Source organism: Thalia democratica, chromosome 1 (assembly GCF_965202585.1).
Source record: "Thalia democratica chromosome 1, ktThaDemo2.hap1.1, whole genome shotgun sequence".
In the NCBI taxonomy this organism is placed as follows: domain Eukaryota; kingdom Metazoa; phylum Chordata; class Thaliacea; order Salpida; family Salpidae; genus Thalia; species Thalia democratica.
In genome coordinates, this window is record NC_139165.1 from 63,782,036 (window position 1) to 63,808,002 (window position 25,967).

Below are 25,967 nucleotides of genomic sequence, written 5' to 3' on the forward strand. Positions count from 1 at the left end.
TAAAATAGTGTCTACAAATTTCTAGTATATGTGCTTGTAGGTAGGTAATAAATAAAAATTATAAAATATTCATTTAACTTATTTACTGATTTGTAAACAATTCAGTTTTATCCAATGAAATCTAGAACTAGTTATTGATTAAGTTTGTTTAGATTACATAAAATAAAATCATTCCTGATACTGAACAGCTAAACTTTAAAAAAAATTAAAATAAAGAAATTTAATAAATATTTGAAAAATAAAATTATTAAGTATTTAAAATGAGTAAATAAATTGTACAAAACATAAAGCAAAAATTTCTAACAAAAAAAATTAAACAACTAAAATAACTAGAAATATTAAGTTTGTACACCTAAATTTAGGATGTCTTTCTTCTGAAACAGATATAAGTCCTGGACAAGACGTTAAAAGGTTTCCGTGGTGTGCAACTCGATAACCAAAAGGTTCTTTGTGCATTAGGTTCTAGAACCAAATATTTTGAGTGTCTTTTTTTGTCGTTCAGGAAACTATAAATAACACTTAAGACCTAGTAAAACAAATAAATAAAATAATGATACACTTACTTGTGTAATCACACTGTCAATGAGGATGAAACAACACTATTAAATTTTAGATACAAGAAACAGAAAAAAATGTAAAAAATTCCTAATAAAACAATAATAAAACAAACTTATACCAATCCAGCTCTACTTACACCCAGTTTAAGAGACCAACAGCAATAAGCCCAAAAAAAAAGTGTAAACATCAATTACAGAGATAAGCTTAACTAATGGTACGTAAAGATTATGCTTGATATTTTTCTGATTGTCTTTTAAGTAAATTATACCTCAGTCCAAATTGAAATGCTCCAAGATAGCTCTGACCTTTTAAATTTCTGGGCAATTCTTTGCATAGTTTACAACTAAGACTTAAGACCATAAAGACTATTTACTCTGGGTAAAAATAGTTTGTTAAAATTTAATACTTTTAGACTGGTCTTGGCAATAAAACTAGTCTTAGACTTAAAAATCAAAACTAGAGTTTATTAAAATTTAAAAAACAAAAGAAAAACAGAAATTCCCAGCACTTAGCAAAAAAGTGTTCTAGGGTTTTTCAAGACTTTTTCAATTTTACCTAAGGAAATCTAGTGATTTTTCAGGAAGTTGTAAAAATATAGGGAAGTGGGAACCCTGAGCAATGGTTGAGTTATTTAAGGTAAACATTCATATACTTTTTGTTCATTTAAAATCTATTTTCTATTTGAATACGGTTTTAATATAAATAAAATAATAAATTAAAATGGTGGAAAAAGTCAACTGTTCTACTTTGAAAAAAAAGATTGAGAGGTTGGAGAAGACTTCAAAGGCTTCAAATGATAAACTTGATATGCTCCATAGTGAAATCAAGGGATTGAATGAAAAGCTGGCAAGTCAAGTGGAAGTCAACAATGAATTGAAACGTTCTCTGATCTACATGGGTCAGGAACTTGAAGATATAAAAAATGAAAACAAGTTAATGAAGAAAGAGTTGAAAGTTGTTAACCTCAGTAATGAGAAGTTGACAAAAAGGTAATGGAAATTGAGGTGGAGGAAAAAGCTCAACACTTTGAGCTAAATAAGATACAAAACTGGTTACAAGGAAGCAACATTGAACTTCATGGGATACCTGTGGTAGATACAAATGAAAATGTTGAAAGTATTGCATTGAGTGTGCTCAAAAAAATTGATCCAAAGGTAGAAAGAGGCCAAATTGGTACTATTAAAAGAATGAAGTTAGTCAAAGCAGAAACTAACCAAGAGAAGAAGGATGGTAAGAGGATTTTTAATCCTATCTTGGTAGCATTTAAATCTAGAGATATGAAGGATAAGATCATAAAGGAAAAAAAAAAGTTGGCTAATGCCTCTTTTAGTAACTTGAATGCCAGCATAGTTTTTGTCAATGAGAATTTGACAAAATCTAGTAGGATTCTCCTTGGTCATGCTAGGAGGTTCCGAAAAGAAAACAATTGGAAGTATACTTGGGTGAAAAATGAAATTGTAAGAATTAGGAAATCTGATGTTTCACCAGCTACCGTATTAGAATGTATAGAAGACCTTAGCAAAGTTTTAAAATTAATAGCTGTTTATTATCTTTACATATAAGTGAAAGTATATATTGTTGTTTTTTTTTAGATGAGTTGTTTAAAATTTGTTGATAAAAATGTATATATTTGTTTAGTATGTAAAAAAAAAAGTGTAAAAAATAATTGTATATATTGTGAAATATGTGGCCAATGGTCACATTTTAAGTGTAGTAAAATTTATAGTTCTCAATTTGTTTCTTTAAGTTTATCTAATGACCCTTTTTTTTTTTTTGTTTTAGTTGTTTAATGCAGGAAATACCTTTTAGTTTAATTAGTAATAAAGAATTTCAAAACCTTTACTCATCCTATATAAAAAATGTAAAATACCCTTGTAGAGTATGTGGTAATGCATGTAAAAATTCTCAAAATAGTATAAAGTGTGACTTGTGTAATGTATGGACTCATTTTAAATATTCAACTCTAACTCTTAATCAATTTGAATGTCATGTTGTCAATGAGGATGAAACTTTTTTATGTAAAACCTTTTATATTAGTGTTTTTCCATTTTGTAATATTAGTGACACTGAATTACTTCTTTTAAACTATTTTCTCACTAATGAGAATGATATTTCAAACATTGATACTGATCCTATTGCTGCTTGTTCACAGTACACCTCTGCAGACACCCTAAAAAACAAAGCTATTAATAAGGAACTCAGCTTTTTACATGTAAATATAAGAAGCTTATCAAAAAACATATCCTTATCAGAAGAATTAATGACTTCCTACAGAATTTTACCTGACATAATAGGGATCTGTGAGACCAAACCAAATAACAACAATATTCTTGATTTGATAGTGTTAAACAAATACTCATTCCATTATACAAATTCTTTTTCAAAAGCAGGAGGAGTTGGAATATATATTAACAACTCTATGACATATACATTAAGAAGTGATCTCATTTTCGATAGTGCTAATTACGAATCAATTTGGGTAGAATTATCAGTGGGAGTAAATAATAAAAAAATATTAGTAGGGTTAAGGGCATAGGGGGGTAAACACCCTTTTTTGGTTTTTGATCTTATTTTATATAGTTTTTACTATGCTACAAGATGCTTTTTACAGATTTAAAAAATTCAAAATAATTTTTGAGATATAGCCGGTTAAAGTCGGAGGCAACAATAGAATCCTAATGGGAGGCGCAAACTAAAACGGCAAATAACTAGAAATTACTAAAAATCTATCTCCTCCTAGGTTTTTTGAGATAAATACCTCAAATTTTCAGGAAATGTTCCTTGCAGTATTTAAAAATTCAGTCGGAACAGAATTTAAAAAAATTAAAAAATAAAATTTTTGTAATAAAAAAGAAATAAAAAAATGGTTTTTTGTTTATTTTTAAATAATTTTTTTTTTTTTTTTTTTACAAATTCCATCCGACAGAATTTTCTAAATATATCAAGGAACATTTCCTGAAAGTTTGAAGTAGTTATCTCAAAAAACATAGAAGAAGATAGATTTTTAGTGAAATAGTCTATTTTTGCGGTTTTAGTTTGCGCCTCCCATAAGGAACCTATTGTTGGCTTCGACTTTGACCGGCTATATCTCAAAAACTATTTTGAAATTTTTAAATCTGTAAAAAGCATTTTTTAGCTTAGTAAAAACTATATAAAATAAGATCAAAAACCAAAAAAAGGTGTTTAACCCCCCCTATGCCCTTAATTTATCGCCATCCAAGGACCTCAGTTACAGAATTTACAAAACAATTGTCAGACTTTTTATCAAATATTACATTACAAAATAAAGATATTTGTATATTTGGGGATATTAACATTAACTTACTCAAAAAAGATAATGAACAATCAATTAAAAACTATTATGATGAAATTTGTAGCTTTGGTCTTACTAATGTGATTAATGTTCCAACCAGAGTTAGTAAACTGTGAGGGACATTGATTGATCATTTTTATTACTCCAACCCGCAAAAAATTCTAGACTCAAATGTACTTTTATCAGATATTTCTGATCATTTCCCACTCTATGTAAAACTAAAACATTATAACTAAAGTAAGACTAGTATAAATTCTAAAATTAAGTTTTGCCAAGATTTTTCTAAAATTAATACTCAAAAATTATTGATTGATACTTCCAAAATTCTTTATAAATTTCAAATATATAAAATTATCAACTCTACAGACTCAATACATTCAAAGTTTGAATGCTTTATAGATAAAATCAAAGAGATAAGTGATAAAAATATTCCTATGAAAAAACTTTCAAAATCTCAATTAAAACTCAAGTCAAAACCCTGGATTACAAAAGGTATTCTTAAATCTATTAGGCATAAAAACAACCTTTACAAAATACTATGCAGAAATAACTTTAGTAACATGCACCAAGTAAAAGAATATAAAGTTTACAGAAACAAGTTAAGAAAAATTAAAACAATTTCGAAAAAAAAGTATTTTAAAATAAGACTTCAAAGCTGTAATAAAGATTCAGCAGAGACTTGGAAGGTAATTAATAATATTACAAACAGACAGAAAATAAAACATATTTTTCCTCATAAACTTGAAATAAATGAAAAATCTTTTGTTAATCCAGATGAAACTGTAAATAACTTGAACCTTCATTTTGCCAATATTGGAAAACAAACTTATTTAAAACAGGAAATTCATCCAAAGTCTTCTATTAATAGCCCAAAAAACCACTATAACAGTTTTGTCTGGTTTGATGTACATGAAAATGAAATAATAAGTATTATAAAAAGTTTAAATTCAGAAAAGCTAGTGGTGTAGATCAGTGCTTCTGAAATGGGGTTCCGCGGAACCCTTTCGAAATTTAAAAATTTATGTAAAAATTATTTACATTTTATGTAAAATTGAAATTAGGGGTTCCGCAAAAAAGTTGAACTTTGGAAAAGGGTTCCGCCACTAGAAAAAGGTTCAGATGCACTGGTGTAGATAATATTTCTATTAAAATCTTAAAGAAAATAAATTATCATATAGCTCCAGTTATTAGTGAACTAACCAATCAAGCATTTCATGAAGGTAATTACCCAAATTGTTTAAAATTAGCCAAAGTTATACCTATATTTAAATCAGGTTCAAAAACACTTCCAGGAAACTATCAACCGATTTCACTTTTATCAAATATTAACAAAATTATAGAAAAAGCCATATATAGTGGCTTATACAAGTTTTTTACAAAGTTCAATATCTTAAATTCTTCTCAGTTTGGGAGGGACACTTTACTACCTTAGCTCTTTCAGAGTTTGTGGAAAGTACATTGTCCTCCTTTGATAAGGGAAATGCAGTTTGTGCTGTTTTATTAGATTTGAGCAAGGCCTTTGACTGTGTGGATAGAAAGATTTTGTTAGACAAATTAGAATATATTAGAATAAATGGAAAAATGCATAATTTAATAAACTCATATTTAACTGAAAGAAAGCAATTTGTTAATTTTGGAGGGCATGAATCAGATTGGGAGGGTGTAGAAGTAGGAGTGCCACAGGGTTCTGCATTGGGACCATTATTGTTTTTGGTATATATAAATGATCTTCAAAACAACACCAGTCTAAATGTACTAAATTTTGCAGACGATACATTATTATATACCACATTTAAAAAAGACAACTACAAAACAGACACTGCATACCTTACTTCAGAACTAGATAATGTATCAAAATGGTTAAAGGATAATAGGCTTAAACTAAATACTGATAAAACAAGGTACATGCTCTTTCACTCTGGTAAAACAAAAGTTTGGAAAAACACAAGTTTATAAATAAAAATAGGTAATACATCCATATTAAAGGTAGAAAATTATAAGTATCTTGGTTTTACAATTGATAGTAACCTCAATTGGTCTGACCATATTGAAGCATTAAAAACAAAGCTATTGAAGACAATAGGTATTTTATACAAAACAAGGTACTTTTTAAATCAAAATTCCTTATACTACATCTTTAATTCTCTTCTGATGAGTCATGTAAGATATGGTTTTTTGTGTTGGGGTAGGGCAAGTAAAACTAAAATTACTGAGATTGATAAACTCATTAATAGAGCATTAAGATGCATTCATTCCAAAGGTTGGAATGAAAGTGTTAAAAGTATAAAAATAGAAAAGAAAATATTAGATGTTAAAAATATGTTTAAGTATGAGGTAGGAGTTTTTATGCACAAATTTAAAAAAGATACTTTGCCAGTTAACTTTAAGCCTTACTTTACAAACGTTAATAAAATGCATAATCATCTAACAAGATTTTCCAAAACAAACTATTTTTTCCCAGAGTAAATAGTCTCTTTGGCCTTAAAACATTATCTTACCTTGGTTCTAAACTATGGGAAGAATTGCCTAGAAACTTAATAGATCAGAGCTATCTAGGAGCATTTCAATATGGAATGAGAGAAAACTTACTTAAAAGACAATCAGAAAAATATCAAGCTTAATCTTTACCAATAGTTAAACTTACATCTTTGTGTTGGTTTTTGTCTTAAACTTTTTTTTTTGGGTTGATTGCTGTTGGTCTTATAGACTGGGTGAAGGTAGAGCTGGATTGGTATAGGTTGGTTTTATTATTTTTATTATTTTATTTAATATATATACTTTTTTAATTTGTTTCTTGTACATAAAATTTAATAGTATTGTTTTGTCCTCATTGACAGTGTGATTAAACAAGTAGATGTATTATTTTTTTTTTTAATTCTATTTTGTAGTTTTTAGTTTACTATATATTAATTGTCAATTTGTTTCAGAAGATAGAGATTTTAAATTTAGAAGTAAAATCTTGATATTTTTTAGACATTTTGGTTATTTAATTTTAAATGTTAAAAATTAGTTTTAGGTTTACAAACAGTTTATTAAACTCAATTAAATACTTTTATTATTACTTTATTTTTTTCAGAATATTTGTTAAGTTTTATTATTTTGTTTTTTAAATTTAGCTGTTTATTGTTAGGAGTTATTTTATTTTAAGTAGTTTAATCAAATTCTATCAATTATTAGTGCTAGATTTTATTGTTTAAAACTGAATTATTTACAAATCTATAAAAGAGTTAAACAATTTTTTTTTTTTGCTCTATTTTTATTTACCTACAAACACATATACTAGAAATTTAAAGACACTATTTTAAAATACATGGTGCTCTTTCAGCATTATGACATTACTTAATATTTTATGTATACTGACATTCCTAACTCTCCCCATTTATTCAATTTTGAGATATCTGTTGCATTTTTTGTGGTTGCTCTTGTAGAAAGGGCAACAAGAAAAGTGTGAATGTACATGATCATAAAAATATAAATCTAGGGGAGGAGACGGTGTGGAGCCCATGGTAGACTATGGTTTCCATGGTCAATATTGGCAGTAATGGGTTAAAAAAGGGTGCTTACCATTTTGAAACTTAAAAAATTTTTTTTTTTGTATATACAGTTACTTTCTAAGTTTTTGTTATTATTTTTTCATTATTGTTTTAAAGTTAGCTTAAAGAATTAGATACAAGTAAATGGTGTGCAGCTCGATGACCGAAAGGTCTTTCTCCACACCAATACATTGACCTTAGTTGTGAGCGTTCACATTTTTCTTTCTTTCTTTTCAATCTTGCAAAGATGTTAACTGTTTCAGACACAAACATTTTAGAATAAGTTTTTAAGTTTTTAATTTGAAGTTTATAAGTGAGGTGCTAAAAATGAGTTAAATAGCTCATCAGTTAAATAGATTTGGTTTTTATTTTTTATGGTAGAAAAACATCAGACTTACTCTTCACTCTGCAACTACTTAATCAAAGAAGTTTAACACACAGCAAATGAAAGAATAATTTATTTAACCTTACCAGTATTATTAACAACTTTGTATAACCACAACTTTTAATTACAAAATTGATAAAAAAATTATTACACTAACATACTTAACAACCTGAAAACTTACTTAATTGTTATTAATATTATATTTTAAATGCTTGGTTTAATTAGATTCGCATCAAAATAGACTTTTCAGGTTAAACAATGAATCAGGTGATACATTTCTTTAAATTTAGTTTTTACAGGGTTATTAACATTTCTTTTAAACTTTGTTTTCAACCATGTCCAAAAACTTTCACAAATTGGTGAATTTTAAAAATAGAAAACTTTTTCGCTAAAAGAACTTTTTCAATTTTTTATCGTTTATAGCAAAAATTATCTAATTGCATAAAATATCGTTTTTTAAACTTTTACAATGCTTAGTAACTTTTTTTGTTTTTTTTATTTCTCAACCTTTTTTTAACTTCTTTTAAATCATACATGTTTGAAACAAAATTCTATTAATAAAAGCTGTTCATTTAGGCGTTTTTTTATGTTTAACTTTTTATATATATACAAAGCTAAGTGTTGTCCTAAAACTAGGTAACAAAAATTGCCATTAGGAATAAAAAAAGGTTATTTCTGGTATTTCTGCTTTAGGTACATGTTTTTTTTTTAATCAATGTAATAATAGCTCTTGTAACGTCTTAAATCAAAAAACAAAAATAAATTCACTTGTTACAGTGTTCAGCAAAACATTTTAAATTAAAAATTGAATTTTTTATAAACAGTAACACACTTACAAAAATAATTTAACTTTTTTTTTTAATTTAAAAGCACTATTCCTATTGTGTATAAATTTAACTATTAAAATAAAAAAATAATATACATTGTCTATGAATGTTTTCTTTAAAATTGGCAAACAATTCTTAGCTAAGTTTTAAAAAACCTTAGATTTCAAAACTAAAGTATCAACGTAAGTATAGTAATAAATTGCTACACAGAAATGCTTAATAATAGTTTTAAAGTTATGACATCGTAAAAGTTTTAAAACATCTATAAAATCTTTAAGTAAAGTTAGCATAGCAGTGTCTACATAAAAGTTTTTAAGATTTTTCTTTATATTTTCTACTAGTACATTTACTTAACAATAAATTTTGTTTTAAAAAAGATGTAAAGTAAAACTTTAACAAGACCTTTAAAGACCTGGATTAATAAATACTTGTAAAGCTTATTTAAAAATAATAAATAGCGTTTAAACTAAGAACTTTTTAGGCAATAATACAAATAGTTTTTAACAGCTATTTAAAAGTAACGTTTTGTATCCTAAATTTTTTTACTTTTATATTCACTTTAAATTATAACAAATAATCTAAAATATTTCGACAGGTTTTTATAAGAAGCAGGTTAAAATTAAAGAATAAGTGTTTTTTTTTTTATAAAAACTTTACTCAAAAATTTAAAGTATTTATAAAAAAGCAAATGTTTAATGGAATAAATTTAGGTTGAGAAGCGCAGTATACAGATTAGTAAAAAAAAGAGCACATGTGTAAATTTTTTTTATACACAATACTTAAAATTACTTTTGTTGTTTAAGTTGTTTTACCAATAAAAATAATGTCGCGGGACGAAACTTTTCTTTTTGTAGATAACAATTAGCCTGTGAGCTGTAGTTTTACGACCCCTAGGCCCTAATATATTTAATGACTCTCAAAATTTGACAAGTCTTGCCCAGTAATGTACCTACACGCTTTGATTGAATACTAAAACTTGTTAATAGCTATCAATATTTAGCGTTTAAAAATAAGGTATACTCACAATTCTCACCCGTGCACAATTTCCACCCAATTTAATTTCCTTTATTTCTACATTTTTCATTCATTTTCTATTTACTATCAGTGTTACCCCTAACCTTTACCCTTGGTCTCGAATGGATCGGGTGGGAGGTGTGCATGGCGTGAATCGAAAATGTTCTAAAAAATACTAAAATATTTTATAAAAAAATTTTTATTACTTGCAAAGTTTTAGTACAAAGTAAAACATCCTTAAGACGCACATTTTGATAAGCACGGATCTAAAGTATCTAACATAGTATAATACTGCGTAATTTTTCATGTTGTAAAACTTTATACAAACAAAAATGATCTGGTTTAAATTTAAGCCTTTCTTTTCTTTTGCTATGGGTTTAATTTGTAAGGAAGTTACAACAAGACGTTTAAGACATTTTAACTGAATTCTTTTTAACATTATACAACAAACTAATTTACTCAGTTGAAAAATTATTAATGTAGATGTCACTAGTCAAGTCTGTGGTTAACAGTATTTTAGATTTATTTATTAACACGAATAGTTTTAATTGTAATGGTATTTAGACAAAAACTAAACATTTTGTTTCTAATGTAAAACTTTATTAAAATGTAATTGTAATGTAAAATATTTAAAATAACAGACTGTAAATATGAACAGAAATATATGTATAGTAAGTATTTATTTTTTTACAGAACCCAGTTGAAGTGTGTTGATTCGTTAACACACAGAATTATATGTTGGTACAATAAAGGAATACTACTGTATAATTTGTTTTTATTTATATTCCAGTGAAGTTACTTCACTAGGATCTTTTATTAGCAAACGATTAAATCTATATTTTGATCAGTTGTACAGTAAGTAGTCATTACCAAGTCTGTAAAAAATCCTAGTTAAACTAAGGTATTTTACAAGAATATTAAGTAAAAGCTTTTATTATTATTTTTACATTTACACAAAAACTTTTAATTTTTTATAGGTTATAACTATATATTTAATTAACAAAGTTTATACCTTGTACGTATAGCTGTTTTAGTTTGTAACTTTCATTCGTGAGCTTTTTTTCCATTTACCGTTTTTATAATTATTGAACTTTTTCAATTAAAAAGATCATTATACAAATAAAAAATGGTTATAAATTATATAATGTTGAATCGCTAGAAGTTTAAAAAGTTTTCTAGTCTCATACATTTATAACGAGTTTGATTGATATTCAAAAATAAAATCAAAGTTTAGAAAGTTTGTACTTTTTGATTCAACACTTGGGAGTTTCGTTTTTCAAATTTAGATTAAGTTCTTATTTTAGAAAAACAAACTGTTAGTATTGTTTTTTTTGTACAAATGAAAGAAATAACTTAAAAATAAGAATTTAGTATGTTTTTCATTTGTATATCTGGTATGTGTTCATAAGGACAGAAGTTTTTTTAATAATTGTTAGTAGTTTACAAAAAATATATGATTCCAGCATTTACTGTTTTTATTAAAGATTAGAAGTTTTTATAAAAAGCTAGCTACAGCCATCAAAAACAAAGTTTCAAGGTAAAGACGGTGTAAGGTAAATCATCAGATGTACGTTTGTTTCAGTCTATACTGTTTTACATGTGTTTTTATACACACTTAGATAGAATAAATGTCAACTTTTTTTACTGTGAAATAAATCGAAGTACAAGTTGTAGACTTGTCACATTTAAATTTAAAGAATTTTTCGAAATTGTTTTTAGTTTTACCTAAGTATAATTTAAAATTAAGTGTAGTGTACGACTTAATGACCGAGGAGAGGTCTTTTTGTAAACCAAAATTAATTTTCGCATTTCTTTTTTGTTCAATAAACTTCTAATTTAACAAATTCACTTAAAGTTTGAATTTACCTAATTTTGAACTTTGACTTTTAAGCATTGTAGCCTATATATATTTGAACAATTATTACATTTAAAAAGCTAAACCATTAAATTATTTTTTTAACTTGTTTTCAAGTAATTGCTAGTACATAGTAACAAAAACTTAATCTGAACACTAAAAATAATTTAAGCGAAAACTTGATAAATCCAAAAATTGAGTGGTTTTAAAACAAAATTCAAATCATTTTGTTAAATACTGTAGTAAATAATTTTCTCATGTTTAACATAGATCAAACTAATTTAAATTTCTATAAAACATTAAACAAGCGCAGCTAAAAATATAAAGTCAGCATGAGTATGCTTAGTGCAGTGGTAAGCACATATTATCAATATATCTAAATAAACATGGTATATTGTTTATAATAAAATTAAACTTGTTGTATCAAGTTTAAAATTTATATAACATTTTTGAATGTTTTAGAGATCTATATCTGAGTATTTTCATATTTTTTAAACAAAAAGCTGACAAATATTTAAATACTTCTACGACTTCAGGAAATTTTTTCGTTATTTTAATTGTTCATAGGATGCATACGGGGTTGCCACAGATCAAGCTGAAAAAAAGTTCTCGACTTTTAAAAATTAACTCAAATTATTTAATCAAACACTTATATAAAGATAGTAAAATATTTTAATTTTTTACGAAAATTCATTTAGGCCCTGAAAATTATGAATTGCAAAAACAATTTTTTTAGAAAATAGCACCAGCAAAATGCAGCTTTAAGTGTTATTAAACTTTATTTTTAAAAGCATGTTTACATCAGACTTTCTGATTATCTTCAAAAACCCTAATTTTTTCTGACTTTTGTCTTTCTTTTCGTTTTTCCTGACTTAATGGCAACCCTAGGCATATGTTGTTGAATAATGGTATAAATGACAATAAATAGTTATTAAAGTTTCTACTCATTGTTGTTTTTATTAAAAGTTTCTAATAAACGTGAGCAAATAATTTCTAAATAGCGATCGTTTCAATTTTTTCTCTTCTAATTTTATCATTTAAAAATTTTACAAGGCTAACTCGACTATTTTGTAAAGGTTTAACATAAACGTAACGATTAAACAAAAAATATAAAAGTAGAAATATATACTTAAAACAGTTTTGCATAGTTTGTAAGTTACGTATTAGGATGTAAAAAAAGTTTTTTGATCGAATGAAGTATGTAATTGAAAACAGTACAAAATTGTCAACAAATTTATTTAATTTCTTCGTTTATTAACTTTCAATAAAACATAAAAAAAACACACTTTTGCAACTTAAAAATTATCTATACAAGTATCATATTTATATTACGGTATATATATAAATAATTAATCAACTTAACTTCTTTTTTAACTAAACAATTTAGAAAGGTCAGAACAATAATAATAGTTTTAAAAGATAAGAACATTTAGTAATCAAATAATTTATAGAAATAATTTAATAAAATCAGCAAACAGAAATTTGAAGTAGAAACGTGCAACATAGTTTGAGAACAAAGTTTCATAAAATTAAAAAAATTCTTTAAAAAACTCAAGTTAGTAAAAAAAATCATAAGTTTAAAAAATAAAAATATAACTTGTTATGGATTTACTGAACAACTTATACCTTTATAAATAAGATATTATCATTAAAAAAGATAAAAACACTAGTAGAAAAGTAGTATTTAAACTTGCTTATAAACTACAAGAAAAAATAAATTAACTGTATAGGAAACATTTTATTAAAAAAAGATAATTTTTATCTAAAATACATTATCTATACTAAAAATTTATTTTCAATGAAATTCTAAACATAAAAAGTTCACAGTACAAAAATTTAATGCAATAGTAATGGCATATTATTCAATACATACTAACTGATTTCTTAAAAACTTAAACAAATATAGAAAAAGTAAAAATAAGGCTCCTGGGTTTATAATTTTTTCTTGAAAATAATAATTGACCAAACCTCATGATTTATATTAAATATTTGACGTTTTCTTGCAGTCACGTTCTAGTGAACTTGTTGAGCTTGAGCAGAAGATGCTCACATTGTCGGTGCGTTTCTCGATCGTCTTTGCTGTTCATGGGCAAGTCTATTGCCATGTTCAGAGCCTGCACTGCAGCATGCGGATTCTTCATTTCGTATTCACACTGCAAAGGGATTTAAAGTTTTTCTTGAAGTAATGCAATAATTAACGTCCACTTATTAAGGCTAATGAAACACGACAAAAGTTAACAACATTAGTCATAGATTTTAATTTAATTCATCTCAATGAATATTCGAATAACAACTTAGTTAATTTATAAACTTCAGTCAATTAAATACCTTAGCAAGATAAAACAAGTTAGATTTATTGGTTTTTGGAGCTATTTCTTCAGCAGTTTTGAAGGCGAGCAAAGCATCACTAATGCTTGCAGAAGGGGGTGTCGCGAATAGAGTAGCCGCCAACTTTCGTTCTATCCACGTGAGTTGACATACACCTGGTCAGTTTGTAACAACAATGTTAACATTATGAATAATAATTATTTTGTGTTTCTAAAAAATCAAATATAATGTAAAACATCTTAAGCTAAAAATAAAGCGCTAGTTTAAAATTACAGTTTATTTGTCATATAACAAAAAAATAGTTTTCCAGATTTGTCCCCGGGCAGCAGTTTGCCGACGTCAAGAGTTTGTATATTTTTTTGACTAAAGCAAGAGTCACCAAACTAAAGCCCGCAGGCAAAATAATTCCCGCAAAGCAAAACCTGGGGTCCGAGATGTACTTCCCAGCTAGGATCATATTTACAAAAACGATTTTAAAACTTTTGGAGGAAAATGGTTTAGAATATTTTTTATTGACATCACTTAAATTTAAACAACTGTGGCAACCGGAAGATTGTTTTCTATAAATTGCGGCCACAGTCGTTTTTTCGCTTTACAATTTGCACATACTAACCCTTTTAAGTATAAAAAAATTTAAAACTATTGATATTGCGACCACGTCCACAGACTCACTCTAATTATTATAAATTTTCAGGATTTGAACTGGTCAGCATAACAAAACTTTTAACCGGGCTTATTAGGTATCATAAGATTTTGAGTTTTAACTAAACTACTACTAAATAAATTAAAAATTGAATAAACAACTGTTAAAACATACCATAACACCACCTGCCTTTAGTGTAATGCATTGTTGGATCATTAGAATTTAATTCGATTGCTTTGTCGATATATTTTCTAACAAGATAACCAGTTTCTATTTTATCCTTTGTGGCTAAAAAAGTTGTTAGTTGACCAAGGCTAATGGCTAACCTGTATTTTATAAAAAGGAATGTATTTATGGTGAAGTTTATACACTGCTTTAATAATATAGCATAAACTAATTTTCAACTTATTTAAACTTTTAAAGTTTTTAAATAATACTAGAATTCCACATGTAATAAAATTATGCATAACGAAAGTTTAAACTTGTTTTCATATAAAAGTATGAACACAAACGTGTTTAGATAGCAAAATCGATAGCATCATCTTACATTAAACAAATAAAACAATAAAAATATAACACTAATTATACAGTACAAAGCTTATAGGTCACTTGTAAGGGTCACAGCAGAAGTTGTCTGAACCTCAAAACTAGGTTGTTTTAGTATATCAAACAAACCATAAAGAAATATTTTTGATTTGTTATTACCTACTCCAAACTGTGGCACACATGTTTCCAAATACTATTTAATGTATTATTGTAAAACGAACTAGATACCACGACTTGAGGTATAAAAATACTTTGTTTAATAACTCTTGGTTGCACTCGCGAAAAGTAACAAAAAAGTGAAACTATGTTCACAAAAAAAAAAAAACCCTAAAAATTATAAAACACTCTTATTCGGTACCGTTATCTTATAAAAATATATTAACAAAATAAATCACTATCGAGGAAATTTACACGTTTAAGATGTAATTGGGGAATTATACCTAATATACCATGTTAAGAAAGACTGACTAAACTTGATTTCAAGTTTCCGTGATACTGAAAAAGGTATTTTTTTTAAATAACTAGTTTAAGTTACACACAAAATTTGTATTTTGATAAAATTTTTAATGTTTGATAAGAGGAAATAATAGGATAATAACACGAGAACATGATTTTAAAAATAACCAGTAGCTAATTTGTATTGTTATAAAACAATAACTTTATGGAAAAAATTACACCACGAAATAGCTTTGTGTCGGAAGGTAAAGCATTTTAATTAAAAACTAAAACATATAGTCTGAATGAAACAGTTATAACTAAGATAAACACCCCTTGTAAAATGTAATAAAATGTAATTAAGTACTGTGAATAATTTAACTTTATTAAAACTATTTACTACTGTTGTTTACTAACTGTTAGTAATTATCTTGTTCATTAGCCTACCCCTGAAAATATCTAATTTTATATTAAAATTAGTTTGCTTTAATTTTAAAACTTATGTAAATCTTTTTGAAAGTTTTTTGTTATAACTATATTTTGACAAGTTAACATATAAATTACTACGACTGAGCAGTTTTTTTTAGTTTTTCTTGTTATAAATATATATCCACTTAAATATGTTTCGCTCTTTTTTTTAGACTAAGTTTTTGTTTGAGTGAAAGAATAATCTATGTTTTGTGGTTTTTTCATTTATATTTTATTTGTAAATTTAATTATTTATGTGTTTTTAAATATTATCTTCTTTTTCTTTTCCTGCGTCTTCTATTTAAAAGGCTGAGGTTTGAAATCTTAGTACAACGTTGCACAACAAATAATACTAGTATTTTAAAAAATTTTAATACGAAAATATTAAATAGTAGTATCATGTAGAAAAATTTATAATAACTTTTGAATTTTTTTTCTTATCGAAACAAACCATTTATAAACATTGAAATTTTTTGAATTTAACTTAAGCGCTTGTTCACAAGCTTTTACTGCGGCTGCAGCAAGTTGGTGCTGCTCTTCTTTATTACGTGAATCGAACACTGATATGTGAGATCTGGCGAATCTCCATAGAAATTCAGCACTACCATTGAACTGTTGTTTATAAGTAATTGTTTCAAAAACATGTATAAAATTATTATTTAAATTTAGTAGTTTCCACATGTTTTCTAATATTAAAAAATTACTTCAAAAAAATTTTACATAATTTTTGGGTAAATACTAAATTCAGTTATTTTGATCATTCTAAACCTAGAAGTTATGTAATGAATGATGAAATATAATGAATGAACCTTAACAAGTCTAATAAAAACTCAAGGAGATGCATAAGTAACATAATAATACAAAATACATAAAATTATAACCTTAAAAATACAACTTTAAAAATTATATCTATACAAAAAGTGTATGTATATAGCACAATTTTACTAGCATATTAAATAATTAATCGTTTTTTCTATACATTTTTATAATCTCATGTTTGTAAAAGTTTTTTTTTTATTATGGGATTGTAATGTTAGGCTTATTCGAAAAAGTAGAAAATAGTTAAATATTTCTAAGAACGCTAAATTTAAAAGATATGACGTAACAATAGATTATTTTTGTTGTTTTTTGAAGACACTTTTTTATATGGCAGAGTTTAATGATAGGGCTGGAGAGTAACATGGTATGTATTTCAGAGTAATACGATTACGGCCTCAGAGAACTTATGTAACCTGTTGTGAACTGCTATCTTGTAAATGCTGTTCTTCTCTCTTAATTTTGTTCATGGTTTTTTTATGTTTAGGGATATAAAACATAAGAACATAAAGGTTTTTGTTACCAAAAGAAGTTTTAACACGTTTTGAAATCTTAATTAAAGAAAACTTAAATTTTTTATTATTAGTATCATACTTATCCGTTTTGAACTAACATTAAAGTGAAAAAGGGGGCGATTGAAATGTTAAAAACTATACATAGTAACTTTCCAACTAGGTACGCTTTTTGAACACAGCGCAAAAAAGTGTACCCAACTGGCAGTGCACACCTAGACATTTTGAACTTTAATTACCAACATTAAGCTTAATACAAACATTTTAAAAGCCACTAAAGTTTACAAATGATTTCATAAGAATAATTTAATAAAAACAATAACTTTAAACAAAAAAACAAAACATATTTGATGAAAGTATATACATAAATTATAAGTCTCGAGTAAATTTAATAATATGTATTTATTTGTAAACATTTATTTATGAATTTATATTTATATTTATGTTTATTTTTCACCCACAAAGTTTTTTTTTACTTTAAGAAATAGTTATGATGGGAACGGGTCAGAAAAGCACGGATAACATTTTAGCACAGAGTGACACTTTAGCACGGAGTGACACTTTAGCACGGTGTGACAATTTTGCACGGTGTGACACTTTAGCACGGAGTGACACTTTAGCATAGAGTGTCACTTAAGCACGGAGTGTCATTTTAGCACAGAACTTGTTTTGCATTTTTCTTCTTTGCTTAAATCACATTAGGTACTGTATTGTTTAAACATCTAAAAACGAACTATGCAACATGTAAACTAAAATTTAACAAGCTTTAAATGAGTTACAAGTTTAAGCTTAACTTAAAACTGAGACAAAAGTAAAATAAAAAACTTTATTAACTTGTTTTACGATTTAATTTTAGATGAAAACATTTTGATACTTTTACTTTAAAGTTTTCGACATAAAACTTTTTTAATAAAGCTAATAATAAATATTAGCTCTAAAATTATTAGAACTTTTTTAATGCTTTAACTAATTCTAATAGGACTAAATTTCAGACGTAAGTTTTAAATAAAAAGTGAAAAACATAAAAATCAAAAACTTTCTTATTTTATTTTAAGCCCATAGTAAAAACTTTACTTATAAATTTTTTTAGGGCGATATCTTTAAAAGTGTTAGAACTAATTTTCATAACTTTTGGTTTGTTAAGTTAATTATTTTATTTTATTAAACATTATTTAAATAAACATTTTAAAAAATTAAAAATTTTTACGTGCAAAAATATCACTCCGTGCTAAAGTGTCATTCTGTGCTAAAGTTACGCTGTGCTTTTCTGACACCTACCCAGTTATGATATGACTGTATTCTTAACTTATTTGTTTCGTATTTATAAGTATAAAAATTAGACCGTTTTATAAAAATAACTACTTATAGTTAGTTTAAAACTTACTTTTAATCATTTAATTATTTATTTTTTCCAAAAAAAAATCAACTACTATTTAGTTATTTTGTGATTTAGTTAATTAATATCTAGATGAAATTGCACTAATACAGTATAACATAAGTAAAATAATCGACATAGTATAAAAATATTAAATTTTATGAAAAAAAGTTGCATTTTGTACACAGCATTTTTCGGATAAAAAGTGCGTACCATACCGGCAGTTCATACCTAGTTGGCAGGCTACTGTACATATGTGTGTGCTCTTTTAAATATTAAAAAACTAAACTATAAAACTAAACTTATTAAAGCTATAATAACAAAGTAATATTAGGCTAAAAAATTATAACAACTTCATTTATTGTGTTTATTTAAAATTTAAGAAACATCATGTAAAACTTTTTTAAGTTTCTTATTAGTAGTAATCTGCAGATCATTTGTCAACTTTTTTACAATAAACATATAAACTATTGGAGGAATAACTCTAAGAATGCGAATTTATGAATATTGAAAATTAACTTATTTCTTGTAAAAAAATAATTAAAACAAAAACAGTTTTATAAGATTATATTAACAGCTACAAACCAATTGTTCGCAGTCTTGCATGAGTCTAAAAAGGTGTTCATGGTCTTCATCATTACCGTTGTGCAATACATCTGATTTTTCGCATATTTCTTGTAAAGATAATTCAGAATCTGGATCATTAGTCGCAGGTACACATTCAGAATTCAACTCAAATCTATTATTTTTATAATTTAGATTATTTTTGTCTTAATATGAAACTAAATAATTGTAAATTTATGTAGAACATTTTTGATAAGGCTATTTAATAACTTGTTTTAGTACTTTATTGAAAATTATTAATTTTTAAAATGTTTAATGAGTTAATCTTTTGTAAGCTTTAGTTTACAGGGTTGCCAATGGTTTTTGAGAAATTTATTCAGGTTTATGAAAGTACAGGTTTTTGGGTCTATTTCTTGTATAAACTTAAGTTTAAGGTAAAAAACTGGCTAAATAGTAAGTATAACAACTTTGAAATGATACTGTAAGCTACTTTAAATGTGTTTTTTGATAAAAAAATTGATGATAACAAAATACTTTATCTATATCACTGATTTTTCGTGTAAAATAAGAAATTTATTACCTTACAGGTAAAATATGCTTAAAATTATAGATTTATTAGTGATTTTTGTTCAAAATCCAGGTTTTTTTTTCAAATTCAAGATTTTCCAGTTTTTTTTTTTATTTCTTAAACTCAAGGTTTTTTCAGATTTTTTGGCCTAAATTGTCAAATTCCAGGTTTTTCAAAGATTACAGATTTTTAACAATCATGTGTTTATATGAAGATGATTTAGGTTTATTAAAAAATACGTTAAAATAACTTCTCAATTCGAACTAAGTTTAAAATTCTACTTATTTTATCCAAGTATTCCATTATTTCGACAGATTTAAATAAAAATGTTATGCTTAGAATCTACTATAGCTTCATTTATTTTTCAACAAAAAATTTCTAGCAAGGCTTGGTCAAAAATATGATTTTACAAGCTACAAAAAAAGAAGTAAAGTTATGTTTTAAAGAAAAAAGGAAATTGAGAGTTCAAAAACTAGTTAATTGTTTTTTTTTAGAAAAAAGCTATTATAGTATAAAATAAAAACTCACTCTAAGCCATTATCACTGTAATTGCTAAGACGTTCCACGTTTGAATTTTGAAAACTTTCACTTGCAGACGCAAAAGAGTCATTTGATTTTGATGTTGCAAAGGAGTCGTTCTTCACCATAAACTTCTCTTGTTCTACAATTGTCGTTCTACATAAATTAATTAAATTGACATAATTACTTAAAAGCGAACAATTGATGTTGTCTAGAACTCGGCAAAACCTTAAATCTGAAAAACTAATAACTTCAAGCTAAAAGGATTGAAAAAAAAATACAAGTAGGTCTTTAGTAGCTTAATTTTCGAACGGATTAGTTCAAAGTTGTTTATTGAGATAATTAAGTTGTAAGCATCAAAACTTCAAGTTTATGTTTCACATTTGGATTATTTAAAAATAAAAATGTCTTAAATTTTTAACTTAGTTGATTTAAAGTTTCAAAACTGCTATATTATTTTTAACTTAAATCGTTATTTATTCAATAGTATGTTAAATTATATAATATCTGGGTTTAAAATACAACAATAGTTAGTACTTTTTACTAAAATCAAACTTATGTTTTAAAATTTAAGCAAGAAAATACTTGATATAACAAAACAATAAATAAAAATTTTAAGGTACACTTCAATAGTTACATCCTAGTCTAGATTGAGTTCTAATATACATCACAGTTTTCATGTTGTTTAAATTTTTTTATGATATTATAACAAATCTTTCGATACTTTAAAGTTGTAAAAAAATATTAACTTTTTTATTTTAATTTTAAAATTAAAAAAAAAAATTTCATAATACAATTTTAGATTATAAACAACTTTCAACAAAAAAGTATAAACATTAGTTTAAATCTTCATTCATTATACAGCTTCATTTGTGCTATAAGGAAACATCAAAAAATATAAACTAATATGATCCAGTTTCAATTAAATTTAATAATTATATAAAAGCTACTTTTTGAAAGTATGATAATTTATTATCGAATAAGTTCTATAAATAATTAAATAAAACTTATAATAAATAACTATATTATTTAAGGTCAATGGCCGACCACCTTGTTTTTGATAAGTTGATTTTTTTTAAAGATTGTATTTTAACTAGAAATTTTTTTGACAATTTAAGTGAGTATTCAAGTAAATTTTGAGTAAAGGGAATCAATGTAGGTAAATTAAGTAGGCTTCTAATTGAAGGCGCAAACTATAAAAAAAAAACAGAAAAAAACTTTTTTAAATATAAAACAAAAGTATTAAAAGCTCACCCTTTAATTTTGTTATAAAAAAAAAATTTAAAAAACTACAAAAAGTTAATTTAACTATTTTAGGTATCTATTCTGAAAAACTTTCAATCATTAAATCAAAGGATAAAATAAAATTAGATAGATTTTAAGTAAATTTTTAAATCTCCGATAAAAAATTTACAGCCAGTAAATTTGTACTAGAATTTTTTTACAGAAATGTATCTCTAATATTTTTCTTGTTTAAGTTCTTTAAAAAAATATCTTTATTTGACATTTTAAGTCTAAATGAAACAAACAGTCAATATTAACTTTTGTAAAAATATTTCCTCAAGTTTCGTATAGTTAAAATTAAACTATTAAAACTCTTAAAATGTAAAGTCGTTTTACATAGAGTAATCTTATTAGTTTAACATTTCACTTAATTTCTATAGTTTCCAATGATTTATCTAACGGCAAGAAAACGAGTACACCTTAGTTTTAAACAACTGTATGCACATTGCACATTCACTTAAGCTCAGCTCATATAGGAGTAAGTCTTTTATATAACTTTAATTTGTCATTTTTAAACTTAGCTATCAGATGCTTTTTACAGACTCTTTTGAAAAATGTTTTAAAAGTAGAAGGGTAAAAAGTCCAAAATTTGATTATGTTTCTTAAGGAAGAGCAAATCAAAAATTAAAAAAAATCAACCTTCATCAAAAGTTTATTTATTTTGCATTATATAAGCAATTGTTGTCAAAAGTTTACAATTTAATCTTTGAGATGTAACAATAAAAACAATTTTACACTTTAAAAAATATTTTGAGTAAATCTGTATAGAAATTAACTAAACCTAATTTTAGTCATACAATGCTTTGCTATAGTTTATTAACGTTGCAAAACTTTTTGTTATCTTCAGAAATATTTTTTTATTTAGTAGTTTTTTCCTATAGTGTAGAAAAGAATACAAATTTTCAATAACTTACAATAATTTCCAATACCTCTATACTCTTTAAACTTTTTTAATTAACTAATCTATCACAAAATTCAAATTATATTAAAAGTTATTAATAGTATAAACTTGAAATTTGTATGTAAATACCTAAGATAAAAAGCCAGAACTCTGATATGGTTTTAAAGTACTTATACGAAATTTATAGTACTAGTATGTTATATTAAATAAAATAGTGTGCTTACTTTGATAGTTCATACTTAAATAAACTTCAAGTATCAGAATAATTGTACTTTAATTTACTTTTATTATCTGTGACATAAAAATACTTCTCTATCTATCTGTATCAGTGACTTAATTAAACTCACTGATTAAAAATGTAATGTACAAAGTAATTAAATATTGCCATAGAGGATATAAGACTTTTTTTTACTATATATATATTGTTTTTTTTTTTAAACTACCAAATTAAAAGTTTTATTGATATACAGTTACATTTAAATAGTTCTGTTTAAGTGGCTCAGGTTTTTATGCCAAAGTCCAACATTGCATAATAAACAATATAACAATAAGTAATAAAATATGTAAGTTTATTTTGAAAAATTAAAATACAGAAGTATTTTTAAGCAATTTTAATTGTTATTCAAAACTTTGCATTACTTTTATATCAAAATTTCCTAAGCTTTTAAAATCCTTTTTATTTAAAGAATTTACATTAAAAATGAGTTCAGCATAGCAATTACTATCATTAGAAAATAAAGTACAAACTTAAGGTGTAAAAAATACATTTAGACTGTAAAAAATATAGATTACAAAATTAAAAATACTTATAAACATTTTATTTTCTACAGAAAAAGTAAAGCTAAGATTCGAGTATTTTAACTCTTCTTAACTTTTGGTCTTGTTAACTTCAAAAATATTTACAACATTAAGAAATTTCAAATGTACTGTTTTAGTATTTAAACTTAATTTAAGTTAATACACGTTTGATAAGCAAAAAAAACTTTTGCAATGTCAACTAATATATTAATAAACCTATGTAGTTTGTAGAACTTTTCAAGAGCTTCTAATCTATCAATAATATCGTTGTAAGATTTCTTGTGTGATGCTCTAAGAGCATTCATTTCTTTTCTAAGCTCATATAATTCGTGGTTTAATGAAGAACTTTTTCGTTCATTTATCACCACACTAAAAACAAAAATTAAGTTTAGAGACTGTAGTACTTGTTGTTGATAAAAACAAACTACTTCCTTACATTTAATGTATACCTTGATTTAAACATTTTTTAAAAATTAAACTACTTATTTATTGCAATAAAAATATGAAAAATTATCTATACACTTGTACTTTCATAAACTGGATATGAGTTTTAGGTTTGTTACAGTTTTATCAAATAGAAAAGTAGTATATTACAACAATATTTTTTTAATTTAGTAACTATAATTTATTTTTAAAAAAGATCAAACACATAAAATTTTCATTAATTAACTATAGTAAGCAGAAGCACACAGTGAGCTGGAAAACAGTAATTGATTTTTTTGGTGAATATAAAATTAAACCAAGAGTTTATCATTATTGAATAGACCAGAGTTTTTCCTCTTTAAATTGGTTTAGTTTTTATCTGCTTTACGTATTTGAAAAGTTATTGAAGTTTAAATACAGCAAATTTTGTTAATTATCTGTTCAAAAAATAGCTGAAATAATTCTAAATTTACATCAAAATTAAAGCTTGCAACAACTACACAACAATACGTAAATTACTTATATATATATATACATTATCTGATATGGTATAGCTCCCATTCCAAATTAGCCTAGTTAATTGAAAACTCTAATTGATTTTTTTTTGTTTTTAATTTTGTTTTCAGAAACTTAGGGAAACTTTGTGGAATACTAAAAGAGCTATAGCTTTTAGGAAACCTCATCTATTTTTTCAGGTTGCTTACAGCCAGTACAATTTATGGAGAAGCTACAATTTTTCTAATAAACATTTTGAACTTTAGGACGTTTAGCAACTCTTTTTGAGGTTTTTGTGAGCAATAATTTAAAAAAATTAAGTAAACAAGAACACAAAAAAAAAGCTTTAACTCTTGAGTGTTTAAACAACTAATCTAATTTTTTAATAAATAGCTTACCATACTTGAGAAAAATAATAAAAAAGTTGTTACTTATAAATAAGTATTTCACGTATTTTTGAGTAGTAGTTGCATACTTTTTCTTTTTTTGCAAGTCCTTTTTTGAAAAAATAAGTTTATAGTAATTTTTGTAATAAAAACAACATAAACTTGTTGCATCTAAACTTACATAACTTTTGAAATGCTTCAAGCAAAAAAGAAATACAACCAATTTTGAAAATAAGATATTCAGTTTTATCCAACTATGTGTGTCATCTATATCTAGTTTTATTTTCTTTACGTCTAGATGATTTTCTGTACTTAATTGAGCATTTTCAGCCCACTGTGTAGTAAATATTTTTAATTTCAGATTTTTAAACTTAACAAGTCAAAACCAACTATAAGACTAGGCCACCTCCAATTAAAATACTGGCAGTTAAGCCAAATATTTTTACTGTTATTTCCTCTGTGATTCTCATTTTGAATAAACAAACTTTAAATTTGCTAAAAGTTTTTTTCTAAAGTTAAATTCTAATAATTAAAAATTTATTTGGAATATCAGTTGCTTTAACTTATAAATTAATCAAAAGCTTACCAGAGCTTAAAAAAAACTAGTAACTCAAAATTGTGAATTCTTAACATTTTACTTTTAAATAGCATTACATTTTACTTCCGCTCACTTGTAAAAACGTTAAATCATAAAAGTAAAAACTAAAATATTTGATTTAACTATAAGAAACAAAATTACCTATTTTTACAACTTACACAACAATTAAATTTGTAATACATACAAAACATACATAAACTACTGTTCAAGAACATAAGTTTAAGTTTTACAACTAAAACTTAATCGACATTCAAGACTTCTAACGCATTACTTTGTAAATGATTTTCTAAAGCATTTTTGAGAACTTGAATATCATTTTGTTTCTTTTTAATTATTTCACTGGTAGCCGCTATTTCCTTGATTGCTTTTTCTTGAGCTTTCAGTAAACCTTGAACTAATTTATCCTCCATCTGATTAAAGTTGAAAATGTGGTCACTTGGGAACAAGTAATTTCCAAGCTTTTCAGAAACTAGATATTTTCTCATAATTTTTGATGGATTAGGAAAAATAATCTCATCATAAGACTCAATTGCAACAGTACAATTATTTACCAAAATATTAAAATCTGATGGATATAGATTGATTCTATGATAAAAAGAAACTGGTTTTTCATTAGTGTCTCTAAAATATATTTTTACCCAAACATCAAATTCACCCCACCCTGTCTCACTGACTTCATACGGTGGGTTAAAAACTGTTCTAATTGGGTTGTCAAAACTTTCATCTAGTTTAAACTGAACCTTGCTAACAAATGCTGACATATCTTCATTTAGATATGGCTTGACATATATTGTCCAAGAAAAATTGTGGTTTGGTTCATTTT

The 25,967-nt window shown here is 25.4% G+C and overlaps 1 protein-coding gene across 1 annotated transcript; it reads right to left on the reverse strand.

Annotated features, from left to right (window-relative positions):
* Positions 1–13,155: 13,155 nt before the first annotated feature.
* LOC145830458 (regulator of microtubule dynamics protein 1-like) lies at positions 13,156–25,365 on the reverse strand. Its single transcript, XM_082938268.1, has 8 exons — positions 24,937–25,365; positions 23,459–23,611; positions 20,269–20,415; positions 19,194–19,347; positions 16,357–16,517; positions 14,631–14,782; positions 13,814–13,968; positions 13,156–13,638 (listed from the first exon to the last, which is right to left on the reverse strand). Exons 1-8 carry the CDS (start codon positions 25,014–25,016, stop codon positions 13,492–13,494), a joined length of 1,149 nt encoding a protein of 382 aa, XP_082794394.1. The 5' UTR covers positions 25,017–25,365; the 3' UTR covers positions 13,156–13,491.
* Between the last annotated feature and the right edge of the window lie 602 nt (positions 25,366–25,967).